General features: G+C 39.6%; 1 protein-coding gene and 1 non-coding gene across 4 annotated transcripts in view; both read left to right on the plus strand.

The window, feature by feature from the left end:
* Positions 1-26998, plus strand: part of LOC105567554 (neuronal acetylcholine receptor subunit alpha-7) — a 237998-nt gene that overhangs the window by 65072 nt on the left and 145928 nt on the right. For all 3 annotated transcript variants that reach the window (XR_001009361.1, XM_012022492.1, XM_012022494.1), the window contains exons 3-4: positions 5302-5441; positions 13551-13595. Coding sequence is in view for 2 of the 3 variants with exons in the window: in XM_012022492.1 (XP_011877882.1) it covers positions 5302-5441; positions 13551-13595 (185 nt within the window). In the remaining variant the exon portion in view is untranslated. The remainder of the gene's footprint in view (positions 1-5301; positions 5442-13550; positions 13596-26998) is intronic.
* Positions 3041-3113, plus strand: Trnas-aga. Its single transcript has one exon. It is a non-coding gene; the product is annotated as a tRNA-Ser (tRNA).

The following is a 26998-nucleotide window of genomic DNA, read 5'->3' on the forward strand; positions in this document are numbered from 1 at the left end:
GCAATACGTATGTACATATATTATACATGAATTACTTGTTTACTCATGTATGATAGAAAAAGACTTGATTTACACACGAGAAACTCAAAAATATTGAAATGAAATAATTATTTTATCGCACTTAATTTACAATTTTGAAAACCTGCTTGCTAATCCGCTTTGTTCAGTTTCGTAAATGAAATAATGGTATGCGGAGATTGATTCTATTCGTGGCATTTGCGATGCGCATTTCCTGTACCTTTTCCCAAGTTAATGTTGATATTCAGGAGTTAGCAGGTGTAAGGTAATCCTATTTATAAAATTTGCTCATCTCTATCTGGTTGCTTTCAACATATGCTTGTTTCTCATTATTAACAATTTGACCCTTGTAACGGTTCAATTCAATGTGATAACAGCTTAATGCCCGCTGAGTAAACTATTGTGTATTATAATAAAGCTTTATCGGGAGTAACGAGAAAATACGTGGGAAAGTTGCGGGACTATTCGTTCGAAATGCAAAATTCATGTTCGTTACACACCTGAGATACACACGACTTAAATTATGCAAATGACGAACGCTGCAGTCTTTTACGCGAATGTTACATTAAACAGTTACAATAACGTAGAGCGGAAGAAAAAGATGCTGAATAAATTTGTACGAAAACGAAATATAACAAAACAAGTGAAATTGCACGTGCAGCATTTTAAAAACAGTTCGCATTCATCTACCAGCATAATACCTAATAATATAATGGCTAATGTCTCTTCTAAGCATCTTGAAACGAATGAAAGGAAAGGTGCACTAATTTTTACTGTTTTCACAGTTTTGTTAGATTAATAGCTTCCGAAGATACTTTTTAATTTCGAACAAAGTTCTTTTCTTCAAGCACAGTTTTCACATCAGACTTTATACGAGGATATCTTAAAATCACTGATTTTCTATCCGTTAGATCAAAGACGTAATTTGTGTGTAATAATTAGAAGATGTTGTCTACGGTTCTAGTGTTGCTTCTTCTTCCTTAGAAGACTCATTAACACAAGTTCCCTGGTGCAACGGGAGTTGCAGCGCACGTGCCTACTTAGTTTTCCCTAAGTTCCCCCTTCGGTTTTACGTATGCCTCATTAATTACTGCCATCGTCTTCCAACACTCGTCTAAATGGCCGTTGCGCGATTCGGCGAAGTTGCTTATTGCTGCTCCGTTTCGCCGTCGCTCATTCAAGAAGTTGAAGACAAGTCTCGAACCGTATTACTTCCGTGCGAGGGATCGCTAAAAGGGATTCACGCTTATCCGTCCTTTGGCGGTGCTATCGATTTTTTCAATTCATTAATATCCCCTGAACGGCGCACCTGCCTTTTGAAGCGAAAATTGGCGATAACGCATTGCCGGCTATTTTTTTCATATTCTACGCGATGACGTTTTGTGATTATGAATTTGCGCTTGTAACCGTCAAAGCGGCTAATTAAACGGAGTTTTTGATTTATTTTTCTGTTCTCCGAGCGGGCGTCCGATAAATCGTTCATTGGGCTTGGCCGCTGGGAATGCGACGATAAATTACTTTTTACCGCATAATTAATTGCAGTCCTAATAATTCGGCCTGTTTACACAGCGCACGTAGTCAAATGTGCGGCATGCGTTCTACGTTGGACGTTACAAAGGTGATTAATCAACGCCGCGCGATATTCCCGTAGTGTATAAACTAGAAATTAACGTCGGATCGATATATGCGTAATACATTTGACTAATCTGATTAACGATTGCATTAATTTCATTCTTGTGATTCGGAAGTGGACCATGAGGGAAACGCCTGCTTGAAAATAATTAACCCGTAGATGTAAGTAGACGTAAGTAATTACACGTGTGTGAATAATCCGCAGCCACTGTCGTCCCGAAATAGACGCATTAGAAATGGCTCACAATTCGATTTATATATCAAAAGGATATATTTTTTTTACTTATAGAACTTGGCCTCTCGTTGGCATCTTATAAGTTCTTACTTATATTTTAGAAATAAATGTGTTTAAAATTTCGTCGATTATTGAGGTTTATCAGTCAACATGTTCAAATTTCGGGCGTCGAACGCCGAGCGCCAGTTCCGAGAAGTTACGTAGCGCCGTAAACACTTCGGTCGAAAACAGTCTATTCTCATTGTGCCAAATCATTCACGCGGCGACAGTCGAACGGGTCGGTTAGCATATCGTATTATTCTTTCTTGATACGCGTTCGCGATAAGTACGGGAAGAAACCGCGATCGCTCTCTGTGAATAATCAGTGATCGATATCATCGCGTGATCGCTGAATCCTCGCGATTCGCTATCGATGCTCGGTTAACCGGCAAGACAGATATCTCGCGCGATTTACACATATTGAAAATATGTACGTCCCAAAATCAAAGCGCTAGCTAACTTGAAATTACTTCTTCATTGCGATAACAACGGACGATAATTGTCTCTTTAAACGATGTTCGTATTCGGATACATTTCGTATCGTCGCATTGAATCTCTCGTCGCTTTGAGTCTAATTTGTCGGCTGCTTCTAAGTTGAAAGCGCGAAATAAAACACAAAATATTGAATCGTGTGTGACTTCTTAAAGAGGCGAGAGGGCACCCGCCCTACTTCTTGCGTCGCCATTACTGGTTTTACATTACTTTGAGTATCGGTAAGCTTTCAAGACTTCTATTTGCATCCTTGACGGCTCTGGTCTGTATTCTAGCCTAAAGGATAGATCGGACGGCATTATCAGAGGTCTTTCTGATTTACAACGTCAGCGTTTTCTTGACCATGTCTGACATCTTTAATAATACAGAAAATTTATTGCGAAAAATAACTCACCACTGGTGACATTGAAGAATTCTAATTAGTTGATTATACACCATTGACCTCAAACATGGCGTTTCCCACGCAATTGGGAAAGGGGGGAGGGGGGAGGGAAAACTTAAAAATCGCGTATTCGACAGTTCTGTGTACGGCCGACAACCCTTATCGGTGCGCGGTTGACAAAAGTCGAAAATGTACGCGTAGACAACACCTTTATACTGTTATTGCAACAAATATTATCATGTGCCTCGGTAGTCGAATTGGTAAGACGCCCGCCTAGAGTGTAGGGTGGTCCAGGTTCGAACCCTGGTTGAGGTAATATGTTTCGCAATAAGTTTTCTGTATTATTAAAAATGCCAGGTGTGATCAAGAAAACACCGACGTTGTTAATTACCGCTGGCGACATTGAAGAATTCTGATTAGTCGACTTTCTGATTTAGTTTCTTTTCAGTTGAGATCCCCAATCAATTCGGAAGCGCGTAAGAGTCACGCTTCATTCTCACAGCCAAGGTCTGTGTGTATGTGTCCTGTGTATATTCGAAGATCTTTGTTTTTCTAACCTTTGACCCCTTTGGCTGTGAACAACTAATTCCCTAATCCGTTTCCTTCAGTTATACACTAAAGTTGAGAGTATTATTCATACTTATCATTTCAACTGCCAAAAACTTAAATTGTTGAGTAAAGAATGCTGCCCTGTAGTTGCAAAGATTTAGTTTCATTTTTATTCTCACAGCCAAGATTGATCCTTGCAAAAGCTTTATCACGGAATTTCATACAAAATGATATATGGATTTATTTCAGTTGTGCATTTACGATGTAAGTTTATACGCGAAATCCATGTGCTAAAAATGTGTGCGCTGGTTGAGAAACTCCTTGTAGTTAATTGCAAAGAAACGCGCTTTTAATGCGAAGGACAATCATCGTTGAGTGTTAAATTAATCATCACGCTATGAAACTTTAACTCTGTGCAAGCGGAATACACCGTATTGTATTATGCATATAATGGTCCCCCTTGTCAGCCCGAACGACCCCGAGTTTCGGGCGAACCGAGTTGCACGAAGTACGTGATTATCGGCCGACGGAATTCGTAACATGATGAAACGACGAATTCTGCGAGAAAGTTCGGACCCTCCAAGATACCCCGATACCCCGCCCGAACTCAGAATATTAATGTGTCCAAAGGGAAGACGAAGCAGGGAGGGAGAGTCGGAATGTGATCGCGAAATATTTGAGCCAGGCGATAGACCGTGTTCCGCGCGGCGATAAACGTTTCACGGCGCACGGTATATTTGTCGCGACCTCACGATACCTCGGGTCCCCGTCTTCAATGGGCGCACGTGCGCCGAATTCAGCCGCGGGGCCGACGACCATTATTCTCCCCGTGGACGCAGTCCTGTTGCATCTCGTATTCTGTGGCGTCGGCACACACCGCGCTGGAGCCCAAACTTGATCCCGCAGCAGCACGTGCTCGAGTACAATCTGGCCCGGAATGGTCCGGGACTGAATGCACTCACGCCGTGTTTGTCGAAGGATTAAAGTAGTTTGCTCGCGCTGTCGTTCAGCCGCGGATAGACCGGAACCGAACGGGGAAAGTGGACCAAAGCGCCGCGGCCCTGGGCGGCTTCGGAGCTCCGGGCCGAGCTCTCCATCGCATCGGTGCTCGCGCAACTTCGGAACTCGTCAACTTAATCATCGATATGCATTTATTCGTCCCTAGTGCATTAGGACCGCCGAAAGATGATCGATCGCGAGCAAGTGACATTAGCATAAGGGATTTGAAAGACAAAACTATAGGCTTGTGTGTTTATTGAATTTCTTTTAACAAGTAAAAGATTTAATTTTAACAAGTAAAAGATATTTTACACGAAGAGTAACATGTGATGCAGGCAACCTTTCGTTTTTATTTTTAAATTTCTTGGACAATCTTGTCTTTTTTTCGTATTTAATTATGTCTTTATTTCTTAGCATATAAATCCCTCGGCAAAAGTATTTATATCGCAACAAGAGAATACATGAATTTACTAAAAGCTTTGGAAAGAGCGAGAACAATATCATTTTATATATTTTTCAAAATAGATTAATATTAATTCTGTAGAATTTAATATGTAGAATGTTATTAATTATTGATTGAGTATTGCAGCGCGAGTCTACAATATGTTTGTTAAAACCGATGAGAAAAAAAAACCCGTGTAGCTTTTATCAGTATTAAAAGCTGCGCAAATAAAATTGCTTTTTGATGCAAATTGCTGACTGTTTGAGAAGCAGCGAATAGAAAAATGTTCCCGGAATTGTTTATTCTGCCCATTGTAATAGAAATAATTAAATTGCCTCCTATTATGCCGTTTTTTCGCGCGAGGAAAAAAGCTGTCGACGAAGCGAGGATCTTTTCTTTCGTATCTGTTCGTAAATACGCTTTGACAAGGGTCGCGATTATTTGCGGCTCACACCCTCCGGAATAACGTACGAGGCTTGACTGACATTCGATTTTTCTCGTTCTTTATCGCAGAAAGCCTTTGCGGGCGCCACGAGAAACGCTTATTGAATCACCTGCTGGCAAATTACAACACCTTGGAGCGACCGGTCGCGAATGAGAGCGAACCGCTGGAAGTGAAGTTTGGCATCACTCTGCAGCAAATCATCGACGTGGTAAGTTGCCGAATCTTTTCTTTTCGTCACGTATGTATGTTGGCATACTATACACAAAACACACACACACTTGCGCATTTTTCAGTCCCGAGAACATATAACTTTCTTAGAATCGTTAGGGGAAAGTCCTCTGTGTCAATTATTTCAATACACAACGATAAGGTCGGAATGCACATTTGACAATAATTAAATTGTTGAATATGTAACAGCTCACATTTGTAGTAACTGACACTATCTAAAGTTGGCTATCTTAAGTATGGCGAAGATTAGCATGAGTTCGCGGATGTATTTCAAATCTTAAGGGTGAATATCCATTATAAGGCGGCTACTCTGCAGCCTCCGTGTGAATCCTCGAGATAAGAAGTGCCAAGATTAGCCGCGCAAGTTTTTGCACGTCAAAATATCGGGCTTATCTAAATGAGAGCATGGTTAAGCGGGGACGAATGAGGTAAGATTGCATTACGCTCTCCATCTTCGCAGTCTCCTTTACCGCGCTTATTTACTTCCATCATCATTGTATACAATGTATACCGCCTATATACGTGGCACATAACGCAGATGTTACGGTTCCTAAGGAAGATCTGAAAACCTGTCCGGTAGTAAATTGAGCTGACAAAAGACAAAAAGAATTTAGCGTGTAGTTAAGTCTGTGTTTAAGGAAATTCTTGCAAGATGTTTACCGAGAGAGAAATGTACTGAATTGTTTTTCAAGAATTATTTCGCGATTATGATTTTACGCGAAAAATCGAGACTATTGCGCGAACGCTCTCATTACAGATTTATTGTCTGGACGAGAAATAACTTGAGTCGTTTTGAAACGTTTCAATTTGGATGAGGAGCACGCCGGGGCGAATGTCAATTCTTGGCACGAAAAGTAGAATACACGTATTTTCTGTGTGCGCGGCAAAATGTTGCTAAATCCTATCTATATAACTTTCCGTTCGTAAATATTAAATTTTCATCGATGGCAGAAGCGTGTATATCTTTTTCGTATCCTGATATTTTCTGATGCATACATATTATATCGCCCAAGCTTGAAATTGCAAGTGTATCGAATGATCCCCGTAGACCAGTTGGAGAATAGTCGATAGCGTTTTAGCCGCGTGGGCATTATCGTGATCCGTATAAATAAAATCCCGATTGATCAATATTTGATAGACGTAACGAATGGACGGCATTCAAACGTTCGTTAAGAATTTACGATGCCGGAGTTTTTTTCCCCGGGCCCCCGATTACAATTATAAATTGACCAGGGGAGAGTACGTCGAGATACTTGCAATCCACTTCGGCCCCGCCAACCTGGCGGGCGTAATATATAGCCGGGATTAAAGAAACCGATTGGAGGTGTTTCCTCTCAAAACATCCTTATGGCCAGAGTTAACGGCCGAGGGAATACATCCGTCACGCCGAGCCTCTTCACGTCACAGGCTTCCGTACTTAACTTTTCGCAATGAAGACCGTAAGATTCTACAACTGTTTTACCCACAATAATATTTCTCAGGTACTTTACCATCTTTTTAAATAAATACAACCTATTCAGATATTTATCTCACTAGTCGACTTTACTCAAGCCTTCACATAAGTATAAATGTAACTTTAATTATAGAAAGTAAACACTGTTTGCAGTAAACGTGCGCCGCCGCGCGTGTCGCCCGGCACTTCTTTCATTTATTCACAAAGGATATGATTATCCGGATAGCACGAGTCTTCTTCATTTCTTCTTCAGTTTCGTGCCATCATTATTATTATTCTCATTGTTATAGTTATCGTAATATTCCGCCATAGCTTTTCCTTTAGAAGTTCATACAATCTGATATATCCTCTGTAAAAACAAAAGGCCGCTATGTGTTCTGGACATTAAGAGCGCAGACATTTCCGGAGCGAACTCTCTTTCATCCCTCGAGCAGCAAAACATATTCCATTACAACCCCTGTTCGCCACCCTTACGTCCGCGTCGCCGTTTCGCTAAGTCGCATCGCTCAACTTGACTGGGCTTTTTGCCGTTTCCCTTTTCAAAGTATCGTTGCCTTTGGAAACGACGGGTATCTCTGTAGTTTTCTTATCCGGCGCGAGTTGCAACAAGAAACCCGCCAACCTTAATGAATTAATTCATAAATCTTATACTGCAAAAATTCCTCCATTATTTTCGAAGAAAATCTTTGAATTGTTTCTTTTGTTATACAGTTAATGCAATATAGTGGTACAATTCGTTATTTAATACTATACAATCGAAATACACAATGTTAATATTATTCGAATAACTGTTTTACAAATTCCACCGTTTAAATTATCTTGAAAATTATGTAGTACACAATTATTTTCAATTTAACTTGGCATAATTTAATCTCGGGTTAAACTAGTACTCTATGTAATTTAAATACGAGAGTACTAGCCGAAGAAGTTCCTCATTAATACATTTAGTCTTAAATTTAAACTTTTATTTGATGTTGTCGGAATTGGAAAGCGAGATCTTTCGTACAGAAGCGGCGTCCCTTTAATTGGACACATAAGTAGAAAAGTTCATAATGGCAGGAACCTGATTCCGTATGTTGGGTAAAGCAGAGAACGCGATGGTGAAACAAGATCCACAGAACTTTCTGTATTCGGAAAGTCGTAAGATGAAACTAATCATGTTTTTAGGTAGCTGAAAATCTCATGAAACAACATCATTTACGAAGAATATTGCAATGAAACCTCGATTTAGCAAACTGATTTAGTCGAACTTGTTCTAAAGAAGGCCATTTTTTTCATTTTTTTATTGTTCTTAATGTAAAAAAAATAATACAATACTGTAACATATAAAAATCTCAATTAGCTCTAATTATCTGTGCAACATTTAAGTTTACGCGCTCTTTCTTAATTTCTTTGTTACTTGACGCCACTTTGAAGTGTAAGAATTGCAAAATTATTTAGTAAATAAAGTCATAATTCAGAAATTCAGAAAAACACTTTGTATATACAATCTGACCGTGCGATACCTCGAGACAGGCTAAAACCGAAAATAAAATGTCTATCTTACGCTACTAAAAATAAATGGCAATATGAATGAAATGCGCACGACGCACATTTTTATTAGTCAGTTACATCCGCTACATCGGGATATGTTAAATCGAGATTTTATTGTAACTCTCGAAACTGTCCCATCATTGCACCAGTAAACGCGAGTGTGTTCTGTGATAATCTTTGGAGATCTTGTTTAGTCGACCCAACTCCCAGAAAAATGCCGACTGACAAATTTCTGCCAGTTGGGTCGACTAAATATTCCAAAGATTGTTAACTATTTACTGGCGATATCAATCTCTTACCTCCGTGTTCTGTGATGTTTATAGTAGTCACTATGTCACATCGCGCGATTTTTATCACCCTTTCGATAGTGGCCGAATAAAAGGGAACAATATCCGGATGTATGTAATATCGCAAGCAACGATCACGCTTTTCTTAATTCCATTTCCAAGTTCTTCAGCGTGCTATAAACTTTTTATGTTTTATGGTAGGTCGTAAACATTTGGCCGCGCTTAGTCGCGAGTTTTTCTACTTCTCGCGGCCGATGTGACGTCGAGTCGCACTACTGTTTCGCCGCTGCTGCAATCGAACGAAATATATCTGTCTCGCAGAAAGAGACAAACATATTTTCACTGTATTTTCGTCTACTACTGTCAGTATGTGATATATTATTTTTGTAAATTATTGTATATAAACAAAAATAACGAGGAATGGCATAAGATGTAATCCAAACTAATATTATTTTCGTGCTTTCACCCAAAAAAAAAATTCTATTCATAAGCGGGGAAATCCTCTAAGCATTTCCTCTAAGCAAGAAATCTTATATGAAGCATTTCTCACTTACTTTAACACATATTCATCTCTAAAAGAGTAGACTCATAATTTATAATTAAGAATAAATTCTTTTATAGAAAATTCCATCACAGTAATACGACTAGCCTCTTAAAATAAAAGGATACGCAAGATATTATTCGCGGATACGCGAATCGCAGCATGTGCGCTTGTTATTTGTTCGCGACACACAGGGCAGTGTCAGTTGCCCTGTTTGTAGCGAGCTGTGAAACACGTGTAACATACACGACAGTGTAGTGTAGTGCAGTCAATTTGGTAAAAGTTTGGTAACTCTTTGGCATGAACGAGGTACAAAAATTTCTGGAGAAAGCCTATTTAAGTGACTACTGGCCCATGTTTGCGAGTGAGTTTGTTTTTGCTGATAGCTTTTTGGATATAGAACTGTAAAGTCTATTCTACGTTAATCGCAGTCGTACTTCGCAAGCTGTGCAACGAGGAACTCAGTCAATGCAATTGACTGAATCTCTCGTTGTGATGCTTGCGTCGTGCGACTACGACAAATGTAGGAATATTTAAGATGTTAGGAGGTTATAATACTTTATAAGATTAAAAGTAGAACATAATTCTTTTAAAAAGTTGTATAGATACTAAAAATAAGAATATTATCATATTACAAGATTCCTCTAGCATTAAGAGGATTGGGAGTTTAAATTTCATGCCTCAGTGTTATAGGATATTCCTCTAGATTTTAGAGTATTTTCTTGAGACCGTGTTTCATAGGAAAATCCTCTAAAATCAAGAGGGAACCACTCAAAAATAGAATACTTCTCTTTGGGTGTTCTCTTTCAAAATGCAAGAAAATATGAAACAGAAATTGTAGCGACCGCAAATTATTAGTGACGTGATTCAAGGTTTTTACTTACGTAACGCACAAAAATACCTAACAAAAATAAAGAAAGAACTTGTGCATTATACGGTCAAAATACACGCGTCGTGCGACATGTTTCATCGCTTAATCATAGCGTGTATTGCAGAAACTCCTGTTTCGAAATGGCCGTACCTTTCCGCTTGACGAATGTTTATGCACTTTGTCAGCGCCTGATGACGTTAATTATCATGATTAATCGCTCGTCCTTAATTAAGACTTCTCGTTTCTCTGTGGTTAAATTGTACAATAATACGTGGATGTTTATTGGACTCGAACGGCTTCCTTCGTGGGGACCGTTTGTGGATCCCCATTGAATGAAATCAATGAGAATTCAATTCGTAATACATTTCATTCACCGAGGAACGAAAGAAATGCAGAGTTCATTGTTACCGCCATTGTCGGTCGCAAAATGAAGCTTTTGCCTTTCATCGATCAGAAATCGCGCATTTTGTGTATCTCCGCAAAATCTGTCGAATAATGTCGACGTCACGAGGAATCCGTATGCCAATTTCGCATCATTTCAGATGGGAAAACGAGAGAGCCATGAAATTCGCACTTTTTTATTCATCCCGCTTGCCGGATTTCGTTTTGAGCTGAGCTCAGCGAGTTTGATAGATTGTTATGTCACGTCGACAGTTTGTAACGCAATAACGCATATAACGTATAAAACACCCAACTGGGTAGCGCACTGTCTGTTACGAGAAAAACTGAAGAATTTATAAACATTCGCAAAAAAATTATTCTACAGTAAAAATCTCGCTTTCATTCTGCTCGTAAAATAGGAAGCTAATGTTTTTTTATCCATTTGTTACGTCTATTTGCAAACTAGAGATATTGCGATAACTTTGTCGATATCAACTGCGATATCTCATCATGGACAGAAATTAAATCGTAGCATCACTTGTAATTTCATTTGCTTATTTGACCCAGGGCGACACTACGAGTGATGAACGTTGCACTGTGCCGTAAGTTTTTAGTCTTTGTCGCAAGGTGCAATTATTATATGTCGCGCCAATGAGCCAGTCGTGACAAAACGCGTCCGTGTTACTCATACATAAAGAACGTCGACGTAGCGGAAGCGGAAGTACGCCGCGAAAAGACGTGACTACGAGAGAAATGTCCGGGGTCGTACGACCGGTATCTTTGTCACGCAAAATCCTCGCCATTAGATTTCACACTGCGCAACAAGAAAATAAAAAAGAAACCCGACAAAAAACCTGGAATTATTTTCTTTCGACTTTACTTATTGAGCTTTTGTTAAAAGTTTATCCCGCGTATATTTCTTAGCTTCTTCCATGAATCGTAACAAAAGAGAGAAAAATAATAAGTAAATCGAAAGCTATTTTCAGTCGCAAATATTATATTATTTAGGTTGCAATTTTGTATTGAGTGCAAAATATAATTATGGCAGTGAAACAAAATATTTTGTTCTCTGTCAAAAACACGTATTTTTCAAGTAGAATTTGATGATGTAAACTTGGTTGAATATTATTTTACATTACTTCACGAGAAGATTGCAATTTAAATTTGCATTTTGCATCCTTTCAATTGTTGGCTTCTAGCTTTTCCAATCAATTTCTTTTTCTTTATTAAATTTTGCAATGTGGCGTTTATAATCACTCGAAATTGTGCAGTATGAGCGACGAAATACCTACAGTGCAAATTACTACAGCTGTATATATTGTAGTGGATTTCAACTAAATGGACAAACAACGCGTTTGCATGCCACGATTCACCACCGCATCCTCTTTTTTATTCGACGTTGCACATTCTTGCGAGAGAAAATTATCAAACAGAAAAATAATATAGAGAGAGGAAAGTCCTCTATTATGAGATAGAATTCTAATATGAGATAGGTTTTCAACGTCCAAATTCAATCACAAATCTTTTTTCGCAACGATTACACAATTTAACAATCAATTTTCCACTAAACAAGAGATTTCATTTTAAGGGCAATAAATTCATGGTAGGATTGACAGACGATGCCTATTAATTTAGCGGAAACTCCGCTATCTCACATTAGGAGCCTTTCTCATATAATAGAGGACTTCCCTCTACTTATATTTACCGCTTACTCATGCTTTTCGATCTTCTCGAAAACTGCTCGGCAATTTATTCTCGTTTTACATCGCGGAGCAGCGCGAAATGCGTCCGGCGAGTAACGAATTCGATTAATACAACTGCCTATAGGAATATGAAGTCTGTTTGTCGGCAACGATGCCGAAAACACCATTTCGTTTCGTAAATCACTTCGAAACTCGATAACATGGCATGAGAGGACGATTCTTTTCGGTTGACTCGGTCAAAACCACCGCTTGGAGAGAGAAAATTTGCAGCCAGCAATTTGCGGTTATCTTTTTGGAAGCGGCGTTTCTTACGATCGAATCGCATCCCCCGGTCGTTACTATTTCTCTTGTCACGATCCTTCAAATTTCGTGGCGCATATTTTATACGCAATCTGGCCGGATAAAGCAATTGCAAGATTTTTCGCAAAGAAACTTGTAACGCGTATAATAATAAATGGGATATATTACAGCTACAGTTTCAATTTTAACTTTTTGTCGCCCAGTATGATTAATAATTTTCAACTCAAGTACTAGTTTTAACTATGTTACGCATTTATAATACATTATGTACCTACAGTAAATTATAATAGACGCTGATCAAACGTTTTTCTGTGTTTTGAGAATTTTTTAGAATACACGTTATCGAGCGCACTAGTGAAGTTAAATCGCATGTCCAACTCATTTTGTGAATAAATATTTGCCATATGCGTGTGCTGTTTGCTCGTATCGAATGAAACGTGCGACTGAGTTTGCGCGCCAACGTGAATGAGATAGGTGTATGAAGCTATGAGTTATATTCAGATGTATGTGTGTGTATATATATTATATATATTTCGATAACGTCAATAGCATCAGCTTTGAACAAATTATTTGTGTTGAAGAACAATTGAAGAACAATAATTCTACGAATAGGTAAGAAAATGAGGCAAACGTAATTATCAGGAGGTATTAGAAAAGGATTTAGAAAAAAATATAAATACTTTGTACGTAAAAAAATTAATTATATTTTCTCTAACAAAAATGAGCAAATAAATCGTAAATTAGAAGGTTAATATCATATTAGTCTTCAATGAGAAATGAGAGCAAAGAGAAATGAGATTGTGTACAATTTCATTATACTATTCTACTATAAACCTATACTGTTCTTAATTACAATTGAAGTAGAAGTGATTGAATTTAATATGTACAAAGAAAAATATCTCGAAGTACGTTATATACTTTAATTGTAATTTTAATTATATATGACAGAGGTATACATGACACAATACGTGCAATTTTTGTAATATTTGTATAAAATAACATTGTGTTCTGTTTTTGCAGGATGAAAAGAACCAAATACTCACGACCAACGCGTGGCTGAAACTGGTGAGTGAAATCAAGCCCTTTTATCTCTTTCTTGCAGTCGACTTTAATTCTTGTAAAAAGAAATTGTTTACGTAATTTATTTTAATGGTTTAAGACTCGAATACTTTAAGAATCTTTAAGAGAAGGTTCCGTAAATCATAAACCTGCAAATCTTATATAACAATTGCACAAAGATACCACAGATAACCATAGACATTCGGCAGCAATTGTAAAACATAGAAAAATATTAATTATAATTATTATAATTAATTATAATAGCCACCCTGTCACGGCTCTGAGTCCTTTAAATTCGTTGAAATTTGTGTTTAACACATATGAGCCATACTAATTTATTAATTATAATATTAATTTGAAATTGTTGATCGAATTTAATTATTTGTTGAGTAAGATTCTCTTTCGAAAACTTTTTATATTTAGACAGGAGAAAAACATACGGTGAATTATCCACCAACGTCTACGATTGACTGCGTTTACACCCTTAATGCATGTTGAGTAAAATAAATATAAGAATTAATCTTAGTTAATAATATTTATTTTAACTTTGGTATACATACCAAGAAGTGGACTTGGTTTACAATCAGTGCCTTAACTCATTTATACCTTCACACTCCCTTATAGCTATTTTGCCTACCTTCGGTAACTCAAATTTTAACCGTGTACATTTTCCGTTAACGCATTTTCTATTTAAACGTCTTTTTACTCTTATTTACATTCCCAATTCCTTGCTTAAATATTGCTATCCCTACCTGTAATATTTGCCTTTACATATATCGCTATTAACACATATTTACACAATTTACTTAATTTATATATAATACCTAATTTACTACATTTGTACAGCTTAACTTGTTACATTATTCACACTATATTTCACAGTTCCTTGTTCGCTACTTGCTGTCCAATCACCTCCCTTGTCGCGCTCTACTCATCACTTCTTTCCTCTTTAGCATTCTTTTGCTTAACAATTCTACGCTCTCTTTCTTTCCACAGTTTCCTAATTGCCTTCCCTTTTATTTCATCTAACTCATCACTCCATATTCCATTTATTATCTTTCTTTTGTTCTTTCCTAATTCACCAAACCGAATTAATCTTACAATTAGTTGACAAAGTAAGGTTCTGAGCTTTTGGAAAAGATTAGTTTCCTTAATCGACATATAAATGTACGAATAGACATATATGTAGTTACACAAACGGTAAATATGCGGTTACGTGCGCAGATTCTTCTGTAGCACCTTCTCATAGCTGCATGTTACGTTGGAGCAAATGACACGTTGAAAATGCGTCCGCGGTAATTCCCTCGGCGAAATAGCCAGTTAACAGAAAATCAATAACTACACCGGTTACTTTTCCATCGCCTGCGGTCTTCCCATTTACGAGGATGCGTTGTAATATCGCTGATAAAAAATACATCTGCCGTCGCGGTGCGCATGACGAGGCGAAAGCAGCATGAGTGGGGGAAAAAGGGCAGTAAAAATTTGAGTGGATATATCTGGTCCAATAATTATGTTCCAAATGCAATTCGCACACAACACGAGAAATCAAGAGTTTTGTTTTTGCAACGGAATTTTTCAGAGTGTTTTAATTTAATTAGGCGATTTCCTCGGATATTTGTGCAGAAAAGTTTTATTTCGCTCATATTAAATGCGAGTCAAATTAGAGAATCGTAAGTCAAATTGAAAAAAATGTCGGTGAAATTTTTTTATTATGCGTTTACATTCGCAGCTACAATTTATCATTTCAAAGTTCTCAAATTAATTTTTTAAATTTTAATTTTAATTCCAACACATTAATATTAAATAATATAACTAACCTTAATATAATTTTATGCCTAATATAAAGCGCAAAAAATACATTATGGTAGTCAACTGTTTCATTTATATTAATTATAAAGACAAAGTATGCAAAACGGAAGAATCTTTATTAATAAAATGAAATCCTCAACGGTTGTGTAGATTTAACACCTCACTTGTACACATATATGAACTCGTATACGACAGACCGATTTACAGATTCTTTCGCTATATTATCGATCAGATCGCGTGAGCGAGCAATCAGTAGATCAGAGACGCGAGAATGCGGCGGCTGCTATTGTCGGTTCGTCTCCTTGTGCATCGACTGCTTTCGTAGGCGAGCATCCAGACAACCGTTTCTTCTTTATCTCCCTAAGAAGGTGCTTCGTGTTTCCCTCGGGTGCAAAAAAAAAGGTAAGAGCACAGCACGGGAATAAGAACGTGAGAATAGACGGGTAAAGGAAAGAGGCCGTGGGGTAGGACGCGATGCGATAGGGATGAGTTCGAGAAAATCGAGACGGCAGAAAGATGCACTCTGGAACCGCGATCTCCTCACTATTTTTCCCTCCCTTCGCTTTTCCCTTTTCTTTCACACTCGTTTCCCTTGGCAGCGAGAGGGAAGGCATGTCGAATGTTACTCCTTGTCTTAACATCATCGATCGAGCATAAGGGAATAAAACCGAAGGGAACAACGCGAACTGTTTGCGTGATACACGTCACTCGAGCTTTCGGAAAGCTAAAGTTTGCTGAATCCATTGCGCGAATACGCAATATGAATGTATTCTAGTTATCATCTCCTTCTTTTGCCGCAGCATTTGGTCGCGCTGATGCGTCAAACCGCCCGTCTGCAAGTAACTTATCTTTTATGCGGTTGGTGGACGGTGATTAATTATTTATTCTGTTTGCGTTGAGCGCCTACGTTGGACGCGAGATAATCCTGGCTGGACTTTTTCATCGCGAGCTTTCCGCAGTTACTTTCGTGGTTCCTGAAAAAGCCAGTACACATCCTGGCTGTAATTAATTTGAGATTTCATGATATCAACGCAGGGCGCTCCGATGTCCCACCGTCGCTATAATTCTTATCTCGTTCGTATATCAGGTAGTGTCGATATTATCTTCCGAGTTTATAGCCACTTTATTGTCTTCGAGAAATTTATTTTTGATGAAGAGAAACGTCTCTCTCTCTCTCTCTCTCCCTTTCTCTCCCCCTCTCTCTGCCACCTCTTGTGTGCTTCCACCTTGATAAATCTTTCATCTTCTTCTTTTTCATTTCGTTCTTGACTCTTTTTCTTCCCTCTTCTATTCATAGAATTCCGATTGTATTTTTTTTTATAACATTGCTTTTTTGCTCGAATCATGCCGGTAAAGAACAGTTGAAAAAATCATAGACAGCTGTGAGGTTCTTCTCGGTAATATTGAGCCAAAGGAGAGAAAGAGACTATAAAGGACGCTTCATCATCAATTCATTAGCGCCAAAGCTCTCGATGTTGTATCTTGAGTCTCTCAATTTTACAGATACATCTTTATACGTGGAATAAAATTGTGGCGATACTAATTCCTAGAATCTTAATTATCTTATAATGCGGCAATGCTAAATGCGTCCGGTGGAAAGTAGAAAATACGAGTGCTGTTCAAATTTCCAAATGCTGTTGTTAAAGCTTAAATTGAAATGAAGGATTCATCCGCGTCTCATCGGTTAAGTTAAGACGGAGCCATTACTTATCGCATAAACTACCTTCAAGATAGTCAATCAAAACTTTCAAATTTACTGAGGTAAATGGAATTTTAGAGCAGTACTTGGCAGCAGCCTCGTATACATTATGACACCACATTTAACATATTTAATGGCTATGCGATAGACGTTACCTCGCTATTACTGCTGATGAACGTGAATATGTAGTGGCAGCGTCTTTTATATATTGGGAAAATACGTAACTGAAATATGTACACGCATACATACATACATTTATGCACATGTAATCTATTTCTGAGCACCATCGTTTAGCCTCGCTAAGTCACCGTCTCACCATGTATTCGCAAACACGAAAGAAAACATGATGTTGCAAGTAGCACTCTTATAAAATTTGTTATTTATCAAGCCGGACTCTTTCAGTTTGTTGAATAATTTATTGACAGATAGCCGATACGCAGCTGCGGTTTCGAGGATAGGTTAATAATATAATGCACTTTACTTGCGCGAATTCATATCGGAGGAGCGTATGGATCGAGGTAATATTAATCGACGCTCCACATCTACATGACGAACGAATATGTAGACCGTAATAGAGTAGACATTTCTCAGCGTAATGCACATTTTTTTATATTCTTCTATCGGTTTGTTACGTTAGCCCCATTCATTGCACATAGATCAACTTGATTTCAATTAAGAGTTTACGGGTCGTTTAATATTTCACCCTAAGATATGGATCCTCGGAACGGGAGGACAGACGTTCTGTACCAGAACGCACGGGATAAAACGGGCTTTAAGCCTATTACACGAGGAAGACCCTAAGATAAACATTTGCATAGCCAAATTTGTTACCTTGATGTGAGTTAATTTCAAACACGTCCAAGAGTACAATAACATTCTAATATTGTTCCGGAGATATTCGGCATTTTTTATCTACAAATTATTGACAAAATGAAATTGTTGTTTAACAAAATTTTACTAATAGATTTTTAACATTAAACTTTTTGCACTTACATAAAGTGAATTAAAAATTAGATTCGTATTACTTATTAGAGAGGCCTGAAAATTTCTCTCTAGAAAAAGCTATACCTTGTAACCTTTAAATTAAAAATTCTTTGTACCTCAGGAACGTAGCAGGTTAATTATTTTTTCTACTATCTTCTCTATTATACGTAACTGAAGAAAGTGGCGATAATTCTGGGATACAATAACCGCTCGCTATCGTTCGCGGGCAAATAGCTACGCGAGAGACACGAGAGAGCGCTTTTCGTGCTCTCGTCGGGCTGAGATATACAAGTTGGGATTCCGAGCGGCGTTCTCGATTGCCGGGAATAACGTAGTTGCGATATGGCGACAAAGTGTCCAAATAATTGCACGTGCGCATCCTCGACTCGCCGGGAACGAGATCAGCGACGGTATCAGTTGCCTTTGCGTGTGGGCACAAAGGGCCGACGAAGGCCCGACGAAATGGGAAGGCAGGAGAGGAAGCGAGGCGGCTGCCACATGTAACATCATCACGTACGAACATGTCGCTCGCGTGTTGGCACGATGTAGCAGCGCTAAAATGTACGGAGTCGAGAACGTTGTCGCGACACTCACGTTTCAGCGCGAGGAACGTCACCGCTACATCATGCCTCTCGTTGCGCCGGCATTTTAGATCAACCGCTTCGTTGTGAGCAACCGAGAACGTAGAAGCAGCTAGTTATGTCTTTGCATCTTGCAGCGAGCAAGTGCAATTAATCCGCGTTAAATATTTATCCACAAATTTATATTTACACTACAAATCTATACGAGTATTTCTACGAAGGAATCCTTATTGCATATCACAGCGGCGTAATAATTGCGTGATTTAGAATAAAGCTTTCTACGAGTCGCCCACAACGCCTAGATTTTGACATGTTAAAATTGTATCGCGTACGCGATAATTGTATCTAGTAACGCTCTGATATTGTATTGATATCTCGAATAATTTGTATTGTTTGATCGGCAATATCGATTGCGCATCGGCAACTCTCGAACAAGTCCGCGGGAGAATCGAGGCCACGCCTCTTTGTCCCCGTAGTCAGGCTGAGCTACTTAGAAAATTGAGCGGATAATTCTTGAAGCCAAGTACCCAGATAATACATTAGGACAAGGTAGGAAAGAGAAGGCGAAACGGGTTGCTCGTAAGATTAAATTAAAACTTGGATTACAATTCGAAGACGGAGACGGAGCGAGCTTGTTAGCGTAATATTTTACATTAGTCGGTATTCTTATGAATGCCGTTTATCGCAAAAAGCCGAAACGTCGTTATCCAAGAATTTAATATTGCCATAAATACGCGACAGTATTAACGGTTCCACGATGAAACCGTCAAGACAACCGTTATAACAATATTAATTAAATTATTATGCTTCTGATAACAAATGCAATATGTAACCGACAGATAATATTTTATTTGTAACTCGTCTATTCTGTCAGTTATTTAAATTCACTCAAATTTCGCAGTTCTTATCATACATCTCTTTATCGCGATTCTGATGGACCATTCGACTCCATCCCGAGATCCAATTTCGGAGTCGGTAAATCAACTGTCAGTAGGTTGGCATCAAAGTTTATCTTGATAAATGCCCTTACGGACGACTCGGTGGAAAAAAAGAGGAGAGGAAAACCCTGAAAGCGGCCCTCGGGAGAACCGCGCGAAAGTGCCGATAATTATCTCTCTTCCATTCTGTTCTTTCAATCGGACCCTGTACCTCGCTAGCATCCGACATCTTTTTCTCCGCGTTCATTCGATATTCAACGTCGAGAGCCAGCAATTTTGGTTCACTGGACCTCTTGTTGCGCATCCACACTTCACGCCGGATTGCACAGGAGATAGATATGCAATTGCAAAAGAACGTTCTCGGAATAAAAGACCTGTTCTAAAGTGGAAACGATGGTCTTTTTCGCTCTATACAGAGCTCCGACAGGGAGGTATGCTCTAGGAGAATCTCCTCCTAAAAATAGTCCGATAAATAAGGGACAGACATGTATATAAAATATTTTAGTCGCTGTATCTCTTCTGAGCTTAGAACTTTTCGTTTCATTCAGGAAGCTGGATTCGCCTGTGCTGCACATAAAATGAAAATTCGAGCGTTGAATTTTTCACACGTAGTAGCTTGTGCGACACAAAAAGTAAACAAATATGCAATAATGTTCTCTCTGCCGAGGTGTCGAACTCTTATCATCACCGCGAGGGAAAATATAATGAAAGGAGCGGAGGAAAATTAATGGAATATCCGAGAACTGCTATCTCGCGGCATTGTAATTTTAGCTTTTTAATCTCGGGTGCAGACACGACGTCGATCGCATTATGGCGATCCACCGGCGAAGAACGTGAAAGGGATCGGTAAAAATCCTGGATCCATTTATCATGGTGAATCAGACTATATCCTGCGTTTCTCTACAGCGTGTCAGATATATATATATATATAACATACCTAAATTCATGTATATGTGTGTACATATACATGCAGTATATACATATATTTTAGAATGAAAGTAGAATGGAGGAAGCGATTCCCCGAGCACGATAAAAGGGGGCAGGATTTACCGCTACATTTTACCAGTTCTTAATAGTCAGTCTTTACTTTGTGAATCTTCCTCAATTTATAAGTCATAAAGAATTCGCGGTGGACAGATGAAATGCCGATGTAAAAGGTCGGAATTAAAGTACAACGAATAAAATGAGAATAAAAGCCATACAGATCCACGAGACAATTCTTTGTACAGATGTAAGTCTCGAATAGTTTCTGAAATGTATTGATGTACTTTTCAAATGATCAATTTAATTGCTACCGCCGGCGTTGAAGGGCGAAAGAGGTTAAATTGTGCTCGAATCGATTAAGTGGAAATTGATTAAAGAATGCGTAGGCGAGAGGTCAGTTAGGAATTCAGAACACTCTATATAATCTGACGCGGCATTCATTCGCGCGACTCGTATTCATGGGGACATATGTTGCTTCCGGACATTCACGCACTCGTTGCCTATTGCGGGGCGAAATAATTCGCGCGCGTTAATGGTTTTCGCGGCATTTGAATCGTTGAGTGTCACAGCGGTGATACATTAATCCACCTAACGATTCCCTTGGCCAATTTCCGCGTAGCCGGCGATAAATTTTAATGTCGTGTTAACGGCATCGTCCTGTTGTCGCATTATCAAGTATGCCTGCCGTGGGTGTCGCGAAATTGCACTGTTATGGTTTGCCGTTAAGCTCGCGTCGCTCGCGTAATGCTACGCGTAATCGTAGACAATTAATCACTGTTACAGACGATAGCTCAGCATTTTGCCTAGCACTCGCTCGCCGGTACTTCCTTTCCGTTTTACTGGCGACGTGATAAAGTGTACAACGGTATATTTCTCTCTTCTCAATTGCAGCGTCATCAATAAGATTCGCTCTTTACTATTGCCAGAAATTGCTCGTCATTGGCCAAAATGACACACGATTCATTCCTCTCCTCTTCTCATTTTATGTTCTTTCCTTTTTTACGAAGAAGGCTCGCATTAATATGCGCAGCATCGTGCGAGCACATTAGCTACTTTATTTGAGAGTTTCGATACATCGTGCAATTATTAGATACGAGAGAGCTATGCTCCGCGTATCGATCGTTGTGAGAGCAGCAACGATAAGATCTTTCGGCACCGTTCTGATTCAATCCATCAGGAAAAAGAAATTGCTTCATCTACCTTCCGAGCGCGGTAAAACGTGGCAGCGAGAAAACTGCTAAGTCATAACTGAGCATCAATTTATACTCTCGCCGAGCACCCGCAAAGTTTCTTACGAGGTATCGTTACGCGATGGCGACTCGCCAAGTAAAAGCGCCGCAGAATCAAATGCTTTTACGACTCACGTTTGTGGAATACACCTACGCGAGTCCGACCATTTCGTTCGTTCGTGGAAATACCGTGTCGCGCAAAGCGTGAACGATTACGTCGACCACTCGGCTCTAGGATGTCAGAGTCTTATTTAGAACGTGCGTGAATTCCTCCGACTCAAATCTTACGACTCGTATGTAAATCGTGGCTCGCAAATAGCAGTGGAAGTTACGAATTACACGGGTCGGCGAAAAAAGAAAATGGAAAGCCGCTATTTTCTTTCTCTGCATCTCGCGGTGCAGCGTTCCGGATGTGGGCATCGGAGCATCAAACACGAGCCTGGCGGGTTCCGGAATATAAATCAAGCGGTGGATAGAGGTAGCTACGTAGGTAGATAGGTAGGTAGGGGTGGGTAGGTGACGGGCGTGAGCTGGATATCGAATTCATTTTCAAGACTGTGCGGTGGCGAAAAGGTGTCGAAAACGGAAGGCGGCCGCGATTGTGTTGAGGCAAACGCAGCAACAGGTTTTAACAGAAATCCTTATCGCCTGTCGCATAAATTCCCTTCCGCTGCAACGGCCCAATTATAACATTTTGTCTATTATTTTGCCTGCTATTCGTGTTTAGTTGTCTCGGTTCGCGGCGGCATTCGGCGGCACCGGTACACGGGACGATCTCCTCGAGTGAACTCATTCCGTAAGCGATTAAGTCGGAAGTTCGTTTGATGGACTTTTGATTGGGCTACCACGCGAATGCTCCGGTGGGCGCGACTATTAGCGGAGAAAAGTCGAGAAAGATAGACGATACACCGTAATCTTTGTTAAGGCAGATCGAGTTCCATTCCGCTTGTACGTACTGAGAATTCTTTTGGAAAAACGAACTCGGGGATGAAAACAGCAACGAGGCTTTCTCAATTAGTTGCAGTTTTCAAGGTAAAAAAACACGTATACGTGATAGATTACTCTTAGTTGCCTCACAATAATTATATTTCGCCATTAAATTACGGAAAAGAAGAAATTGGTTTTTCACACTTTATATTTGATTCCTAATTTTTTTTACCTATTTCTGACATGTTAACTTATTTCTGTATTCACTTTCGTAGTTTTATTTGTTATACTATTCGCGTGTTTCAAACTTATTCTCCATTTTTGTATTTGATTAATTAATGTCTGGTTAATGAAGAGTGTAAATCGAAACGTTCCATTTATTATTATTCTTCTTTGACAGGAGATAATAAATCATTTATTTGACACCTTAACATTCATGTCCGCTGGTTTATAGGTCCACAATCTTTTCATATTGCTTCGCAAATACGCCTGATCAGTTTAAGAAATAAACTGGACATAAAAAGAATATTTAAAACGTGTTAACGAATACAGTGAAAACTTGTTAATTATTACAATAATGCGCGGAATGAAGTAGATTAGAGTATATTTGATGTGCAAGGAAATAAATATAGCGAACGTTCATACATATTCACACGTAGGAGATATACAAATTCAACGAATATGCAAATCTGTTGCTTCTGGAACACAAAAGTTTAAGTAGCATGGCGGTTATTTATCAGTTCACTGCAGTTTCCTCAGTCTCCAGTTCCTGCAGAGTCCTCTTTTTCATCGGGAGATGCGACGGTAAAAATTTGCTCGAAATATATTTTCATTTAAAATTGCGCCTCATCTTTTGTATTTTCTCTTTTTTTTTCGGTCTAACGTGTCGTCGGCGCAGTTTATCGCGCCATTCTTCTCGACAGCCGATAGCTGTTGTTGAGAACTTTATTCCCTTCGCGTCCGACTTATAACGCACATAATTCCTCGTTGCACCTTTATATTTCACGGCGGAAGCAAGTCCGGCGTAAAGGCGCGACTTTCAATAAAGAATTGCTGCGTGTCCGGAAAATATTTTACGAATGAAATATAAATCGCCGGCTCATCGGCATTACCATCTGTTTCTCCGGCGCGGAAATGACATATATGTGGACAGAGCTATGCTCGGGCAAAAATTTGCATTTTTCGTAGATTTATCATCGCATGACAGAAAGTTTTTATATCGCGATACGCAGAACGGCCACGGTGCGTCAAACGCGAGATGTAATATTGCGCGCGGCGTTGGTAGGTAACGAGTAACAAGCCGAGATCGGCGTTAGAAAGCGCGCGCATTTTATATTCTCCGGCGATATGAATAATAAAATATTTGCGAATGAGCGAACAAAATTTTTAGGGTGTTTCTGCCGTCACAGCGACGCGACGTACGGTGAGTATAGAGAGACGAGTGAATGGAATGATGGACAGCTGAGCTGCTTGCCAGCTTGTCAAATAAGCAAACACAATGACGGGCAAAAATATTAAAGTCCCGACCGGGCGACTATTTTTTAATAGTACCGTCCATTTTTTTAATAACGGATGTAACTCTCTTCGGCTGATGAAAGTTTTAATGGAAGCAATCCCGAGCATAAAGGATTAAATTGCTACGTTGGCCGTTTATATTTCAAGCAGCCACGTTCATTCGATGACACAGGAATATTCGGCTGGACCGTCAGTTCTTGATGACGTTGATCTGCCGTTGATGCAAGAGATCGCGAGATCATTGTGGGCGCTTCGCGGTCTCACGAATAAACGTTGACGTTGTGCATTCCCGCGTGTTGACACTAAAAAGAACTATGTGCTCTCCAACAAGACAGACAAAGAACAATGAAAAGCCGATCTCGATGGAAGCATGTTTATGTCGACGCGAGCCTATTTATCCGACTATCGGTTAACGATCGACGACGCCGTTCAGCAGCCCCAGAGGACACCGATAATACACGGCCGACCAGCAAAGATGCGTTTATCACTCGCTTACCAAGAGGTAACTCCGTTTGATTCTTTGTAACGACTGCTACTGCCGGTGAATTACGTTTATAGCTTGGCAGAGACACTAAACGTGCGTCTTCGGAGAACACGCCATGTATCTACGTGAATTTCACGTGCTACTCGCGGTTGATTACATGGGACGTCTCTCACATTTATCACCTTCTTACTTCCTCTCTGATGAATTTGAGGTAGAGCTTTATTTGACGAAAACTTATGCTTCTTAGTGCTCAATTTCAACGAGAGGAAAAGAAATTTTTAATATTTTGCCCTGCGATAGAAAACTTCTCATATCTTTTTCGTTTATGTTGCATTACGTGTCCAAAGCTTGTTCAACATAAACGTCTCTTCGTTCAAATTTTGTTGCACATTTCTCTGAAAATATATTGCATGTGTAATTAAAAATTATTGTCAGAACCACGTTGCAAGTCAATTTGGTAAAATTTACGAATGCAACACGTATGTAGATCCGTTGTTTATCTCGTGGCGCGTAATCAGTATTGTATTTCTACGTATACACCGATTCCGAGCAGATTAACCGTTAATCGGCAGTTGGATAAATAGTGTTGAGCATAAATATTCCCTAAAGAAGGGTTTAACCTTTTTCAGGTGTTCTTTTCTTTTTTTTTGAGGGCTGCTATAGACGGGTCCCAATGTGCGCGAGGTTTCACAGGACTAGCGCGATAGGCTGATTTATGTGTTTCTAAGCAATGTCTCGGGGGAGTTCCACGGGAACGAAAACATATGGCAATTCTGGTTAATCGAATCTATTCTCTGATATCGAGGGCGATCGACATCCGTCACTGAAAAAAACACATAAAACAGGATTTAATCTCTCGTGCCGTTATATATTACATATCCTACAAAAGCCATCACGTGCAATAATAGCTTTCCATTCCGCTCATGCAACGTTCCGCATTCGAAAATAGTGCAGAATTGGAAAGCAGTAAAAAAAACTTGCAGCGTTACATTTTTCCTGATAAAACGTCCTTCCAGCTACTTCTCATTTTTTTTTTCAAACCAGCTCGGCGCACTCGTGTCATTATGTGGAAATTGAAAGTATCGACATAGGCGCAACAAAACCGTTCATTACGACGCGAGATGCCGTAAAACGATGGCCTGGCATTGTCACGTGCCCGCGCGTGTTCCTACAAAGCAATTCCAATTTGCGGGACATACGCAAACGGGCACGGCTCGTCGATGAATGCCCACCTTTACGTGCGCGGTTCTCATACATCTTTAACGAATCGCGCGGCGATAACCGCGAGTTCAAGTTCGAGAGTGTTTAACGATGATCGCGTTCGCTGGGCACAGTATTGCCGCGATTGCGTCGTGCCTAGAGAGAGAAAGTGTGTACATATATACATATTATATACATACAGGGACGCCAGAAGCGACGTTTACTCGAGATCGCATCCTTCCCATCTATCTAATCTCCGCAAAGTGCATTCGCTCACTCGCATTAACCCTATAGCCCCCGGCTTGACTCTATCGCGCTCAGCATCGACCGCCCTCGCCTGATCCTTGGAAGTGCGTACCCCGTTGCACACGCACGCAAATACACGGAAACGCGCGTTAGACACACATATCACATCCATCATAATCTTCCTCTATCTCGAGTCGGCAGTTTGCATAGTTCACCTGGTGAGATACGTGGAATGGTGGACTCGATTTTCCTAATTTGCGCTAATATGGAGGTACGAAAAACGTTAATTCAATGCCGACTGTGGATTATTGAAGCGATTAAACAAAGCATGCGATTATGCCAGTACAATGAGGTACAACTGATGTATATCGTGTCTTCCAATTAACTTGATTGACATTCAGCTCTTTGACGCGTTAACACAATTCGAGTTGTCGTCGAATTCGCGAAACGCGCTTGTACGGCGTAGTTAATACAAAAACTATGTGCTCCTCCCATTATTATTAGCAATAATGCGAATGTTGGTTAATAATAAAGATTAAAAAATAAAGTGGTTAAATAAGTAGTTGCGTATTATAATATATAAGTACGACGGGCTTTATCTGCACTTGGATGTCTCTCCCTTTTGCCGAGAGAAACACGTGCGTGTGCACGCTCATAACTCTAACGGAACTTCGCTCATATGCCTGCAATTGAGGTTCTTGATGTCATGAGGAGCCCTCATGACCGAAACCACAGAGAGGCCACTTGATCGCTGTATGTGTATAATGTATGTGTTATACATCCTGAATATTAAATGATCGAATTAGTCGCACG

The sequence above is a fragment of the Vollenhovia emeryi genome, unplaced genomic scaffold (assembly GCF_000949405.1).
Source record: "Vollenhovia emeryi isolate VEMERY1.0 unplaced genomic scaffold, V.emery_V1.0 DF939136.1, whole genome shotgun sequence".
In the NCBI taxonomy this organism is placed as follows: Eukaryota; Metazoa; Arthropoda; class Insecta; order Hymenoptera; family Formicidae; genus Vollenhovia; species Vollenhovia emeryi.